The 5,542-nt window shown below is 48.2% G+C and overlaps 1 protein-coding gene across 1 annotated transcript; it reads right to left on the reverse strand.

Annotated features, from left to right (window-relative positions):
* Positions 1-2,921: 2,921 nt before the first annotated feature.
* Positions 2,922-3,881, reverse strand: LOC121530219 (heterogeneous nuclear ribonucleoprotein 27C-like). Its single transcript, XM_041818897.1, has 2 exons — positions 3,016-3,881; positions 2,922-2,953 (listed from the first exon to the last, which is right to left on the reverse strand). The coding sequence occupies exons 1-2, from the start codon at positions 3,479-3,481 to the stop codon at positions 2,922-2,924; spliced, it is 498 nt and encodes a 165-aa protein (XP_041674831.1). The 5' UTR covers positions 3,482-3,881.
* Between the last annotated feature and the right edge of the window lie 1,661 nt (positions 3,882-5,542).

Raw genomic sequence — 5,542 nt, forward strand, 5'->3', positions numbered from 1 at the left:
CACACATCAGCTCAAACCAGCGACTTTTGGAGCGGCTAAAACGTGGAATTGTTGGGTCACCCACCGTGTAGCCTTGACTTATCGCCAGAAGATGGTGTTGAAACGTTCAAAACCCATGTTTTGGAGGTGCCTCAATCGGAGTGGAAAAAGGGATTCGACAATTGGTTTGACCTAAATCGACTAAGTCATATCCATCTGCCCGTATAAGGGGCATGCAGATTCTTAAGGTCCCTACAGAGCATGTTTTTAGCATCCTGCCACTCCCACTTTAACGTCAGAAAACAGTAGCTCGAAGAGGTGACATGCCTAAGCCTAGTTTTGTAGCTCCTATAATTTCTGATATTTTCGTAGGTCTTAAGATGGTTAAGTTAATAACTTTGATATTACAATATTAATAAAAGTAAACAAGTAATTTAATATCGAATTAAAGAACGGCTTAGCTACCTCGGCTGTCAGACTGTCAGAAACGACAATCAGTCAATTCGTCATCAGTCCGCTGACCCAATGAAACCAGCTGATACATCTTACTTGTGGTCCAAATCCGGTTGAAAAATATACTTTTTTTTGTTTCTTTGCCTACCTACTCTTTTTATACCTGTTTTTTAGCTTAAGTATTTTTTAACTATAAATACGGTTAAGTTTATCAGACTTAGTCTTAGAGCGTTCGGCAACTGTTTCAAAATTCATCATCACAATCATCAAAGGCTTTTTTTGCGATAATCTCTCCGCCGTCCACCTGGTAACAAGTGCCAGTGGCGACAACACACAACAGATAGTTTGATACCATCTGTCTACAGATATCCTTTGAATAGACATTTATCCTATCGTCAGTCACTTAAGTATCTACATTTCGGCACGATAAATCGGCGACCATGTGGTAGGCAACAAATAAACATTTTGGTGACCCCTGACGTGATCTCAACAAGGGATCACACCAACGAACAAAACGCTGTTCCTTAGACTAAAATTGTGAACGAGGCAACAAATCAAGGACACTGAAACAAAGCGTTCACTGGAAGTTGGAGCACTGGTGAGAATATTGACAATGCTGGGCAATACATCCTCGAAAATACAAGTCATATACTCAAACACGTCCTCAATAGCGCATTCTAGGCCTTAGAAGCACTCTTAATATCGAAAATACCGGTTCAGGAATAGTAGCTAGAACATAGGACATAGGCTGATTATAGTACATCAGTTTTACATTTAGCTGACTTGATTTTAAAATTTTAAATACTTGTATGCACTGATACTCGGTATGTATGTGTCGCCTGAGTCAGGTATTCTATAAGATCCTCCCTCCATTGGTTTTCTGGAAGACGTGACCCTTTGCTATCCCTTGGATGGGTCCACCTGAGAACTCACCCCTACCCTCAAGTGTGCGCTCAGGTCTGCTTGTGCGTGGAGGTGCGAACTCACCCCAACCCTCAAGTGTGTGCTGATATCTGCTTGTGCGCGGAGGTGTAAAAATTTATTGTTAAGCGTTTTAATGAAAAGTTGCAGTTTTTAACTTACAATCGTATAAAAATGCTCACTACTACCCTAAAAAGGCAAAAATTTCGGTAATTGGGGGTCTCAATATAGGCCCCTCACTAAAAAAGCATTTTTCAAGCCCTTTCCAGTGGTATGCTCTATACGATTGTAAGTTAAAAACTGCAACTTTTCATTAAAACGCTTAACAATAAATTTTTACACCCTGCGCGCACAAGCAGATATCAGCACACTCTTGAGGGTTGGGGAGTCCACCTCCACCACAAGTAGACCTTGAGCGCACACATTTGAGGGTAGGTGAGTTCTCAGGTGGACCCATCCAAGGGATAGCAAGGGGTCACGTCTTCCAGAAAACCAATGGAGGGAGAGGATCTTATAGAATCTGACTCAGGCGACACATATCGAGTCATCATGTTGAAAAGTTTAAAATTTAAATCAAGTCAGCAAATGTAAAAACTGATGTACTATCAGCCTATGTCCTATGTTCTAGCTACTTTCAGCTTAAGGCCAGAAATTTTAATTGCTTCACGATCGAATGCAAGTGCTGACAACGTGGTTACAAGTAAATATATATATAAAGGTAAAATGTTTATTTCATAACGATTGTGCATGACCGTTTCCGATTCCTTTTAAGTCTTAAAAAAATATTTATTGCAATTGACGGTGTTCTGACCGTTACTTCCCACACACCTGTATTTACATTCGTGGAACCCTTTGGGCATCGTTCTTATCAAGTGAACATAGAAAGGGAAAATCTTTCTTACACGGAGATTGTGCACGAACTATCCCGCTGTCCGTAGAAACCATTAAATGGAATATTTACTACACTTGTCATTTTCCTGACCAGTCTTCCGCACACACCGATATTTACTTTCACTGAACTCTCAGGCCTCATTATCATCATCCGTTAATTTGTTCGCCATCCTTGTCTTCCTTATCCTTCAATACCATATGACTGGCGTCTGGGGCTCCTATGTATACTCAAAACCAATACGATTGGTTCTAGGAGTAAAACATACCTGTATGCACTCCCTATTGGTAACATTAGGTGAACATAGTCTAGAGACTATATAAATGACACCACTCAAATTGCTCAGAATCAGTTACTCAAAGGCCTCAGTAGTGGGGCGGTGTTGCCGGAAAAAGATGCCTCTTGATTGTGGTGGAAGTCGGGGGAGTCGTCGAATCGCCCGTCTGGTTTATTCACTTCATACAAGAAAACTGAACTTAACTTAACTTAGCATAAGAAAAGACGATCGCCGACGGCCGACCGCTGCACTTGGACCCGAGAGAGCGAGAGTGCAAGATTGTTCAGAGAGGGGCGAGGGCGGATGCACTCTTCAGCGCGGATGCGCTCTTCAGCGCGGTTGCACTCTTCAGCGCGGATGCGCTCTTTAGAGTGGATGCGCTCTTCAGCGCGGATGCGCTCTTCACGCGCTCTTCTTCGGCGGCACATTAGCCACTCATCTGAACATCCCGCCCCCCTTGCAATCACTCGGGTTGCAACAGCTCCCTCGTCGCTACGGTTGGTGACGTGCTCAACGGAGGACTCTTCCTCAAAGGAGAGGAAACCGAAGCCGCGTGATTTCTTCTTCTCCTGATCGTACATGATAACCACCTCAGTGACCTTGCCGTAGCGTCCAAAGAAGGTGCGCAGATCAGTTTCGGTGACGTTCGAGGGCAGGCCGCCCAGGAACACCTTGTAGCCGCCACCCTTCTTCGGTTTCTGCAGCGTGCGCGGATTGCACGGCTTAGGGTCGATGGTTCTGCCGTCGAGCGTGTGCGGTCCGTTCTGCAGCACGTGGTTGACGTTGGTGGGATCGGCAAAGGTCACGAACCCAAAGCCTCGCGACCTGCCGCTCTCGTTGTTCTTCATCACTACGCAGTCAATGATGTCTCCGAAGCGGCAGAAGTAGCGCGACAGATTCTCCTGCGTCGTCTCCCAGGACAGGCCGCCCACAAACAATTTACCCCTTTCGTCCTCTTCCATGATGTTGTTTTGGTTGTGGTTGTGAGCTATGGCGCCGGGTAGGTTCTCAATAATTGACGTAATCTTGCCGCTTTTTTATTAACACCGGGTGCAAAGAAATTAACTTGTGTTGGTAGCTTTTTGGGGGGAGCACTTTTTAAAATTGTACACGGTTTCTGTATCTTAGGTTGGTTTCAACGTTGCCAAAGTTCTTTTCCTTCAAAACAATTAAACAAAAGCCACGACGTTCACACGTAACTTTCGTTTGTGCCAAGTGTTCGTCTGTGGTTTTTTAAAGATTTCGCACTGCAAATTCACTAAATTTAAGTGTTTTTTCCTTAAAAAACTAGCTTATAAATAATTGTATGATTTTGATGCATACGATATTATAACCTAACTTATATGATAAATCGCCGCCACGTTTAATCCTTAATTCGGAATCGGATTCAGTTTGCGAGCACAATTTTGTCCAGACGACGAGAAGAGACGAGTGTGGCAAGTACGTTGTGACGCTCCCCTTACGCGACCCCGAGCAGAAGGGTTCCACTCAGATTAATTCGGAATCGGATTCAGTTTGCGAGCACAATTTTGTCCAGACGACGAGAAGAGACGAGTGTGGCAAGTACGTTGTGACGCTCCCCCTTACGCGACCCCGGCAGAAGGGTTCCGAGCTGTCAGCTTCACGGTCCTTTGCTCTTGCTCAGTTCCTACGTAATGAGCAGCGCCTGAAGAGGGACCCGCCCCTTAAGGCCCGCTATGACTCTGTAATACAGGAATACATCGACTTAGGCCACAGGACCGAGGTCTCTCCCACGAGCAGTTCCGCTACCTACTACCTCCCTCAAGATTTCTGTCAGCGATGGGTTGACTTCCTGGAGAATTACTCGGTGCTCGATCAGATTCGTGTTCCTCGATGGGTCGCGTTCCGACCACACACCTAAGGGTCGAGCATCACGGGTTCTGCGACGCTTCAGAGAAGGCGTACGGCGCAGCAATTTACGTCCGTGTCGAGGTTGGGTCTGCGGTCATAGTGAACCTGCTGACGGCAAAGACTCGAGTGGCCCCAGTTAAAACGGTGTCGCTCCCTCGGTTAGAGCTGTGCGGCGCATTGTTGCTGTCTCGTAGCTCTGGCCGTTATTCCAAGTCGAACTTCACACCAATTCTGATAACGCTGTTTTGTTTCTCCATCATAGTTCCGCCAGTCATATTCAGCACGATGTCGCCACGTCCACGCAGCGCCCAGTCACTGGAGAGCAGATGTACTCGAGGTACACAGTCCTACCGATGCCGAGTCTGCAGTGGGATCCATCCTCTGAAGAAGTGTCGGCGCTTTCTACGTCTCAGTGCCGAGAAGCGGCTCCGGGCGGTTCTCGTGAACCGGTATTGCTCCAGCTGCCTGGCTCACGAGCACTCCGACGGATCGTGTCGGCGTGGGGACTGCTGTAGAACATGTGGTCAGGATCACCACTCGCTGCTGCACCTCGTGGAGAAGCCACGGTCTCGGCGTCAGCCGCGTCAAGAGGAGCACAAGTCACGGAGCGCGGGAGACAGTACACGGAGTGTCTCAGCGCTCGGCCGTCGTCCGCCAACTCCTGGCGTGGTTCGGTTGCTTCGCGGCCTTCGTCTGCCAACTCCAGGCGCATTTCGGTTGCTTCGCCGCCTTCGTCCGCCACTTTCCGGCACTCACAAGCCGATCCATGGCCATCGACTTCCCGGCGCTCGTCGGCAGCTCCTCGGCATTCTTCCGCCACTGGCCGGCAGGCTTCAGATGCTCCACGGCCTTCGTCCGCCACTCATCGGGTGCCGTCCACCGCTCGTCCGCCCGCGTCATCCGCGCCTAGGCAATTTTCCGCTTCTCGTCAAGAGCCCCCGAAGGACGCGGCCGCTGCGCCCACCCTATCGTCGCTGCTGCAACGGAACAGCGTCAATGTGTTGCCGACCGCGATAGTGCGCATCGCCATTGCCCTTATCGACCCGTGTACGCCCTCAAGCTGCATCGACGCATCGCTAGCGGCGAGTTTCCGTCTGCCCACTACCAGCGTGGGGGACGAAGGAGTATGTTCGGCCATCATGGGTTCAAAA

The sequence above is a fragment of the Drosophila eugracilis genome, unplaced genomic scaffold (assembly GCF_018153835.1).
Source record: "Drosophila eugracilis isolate 14026-0451.02 unplaced genomic scaffold, ASM1815383v1 contig_409, whole genome shotgun sequence".
In the NCBI taxonomy this organism is placed as follows: Eukaryota; Metazoa; Arthropoda; class Insecta; order Diptera; family Drosophilidae; genus Drosophila; species Drosophila eugracilis.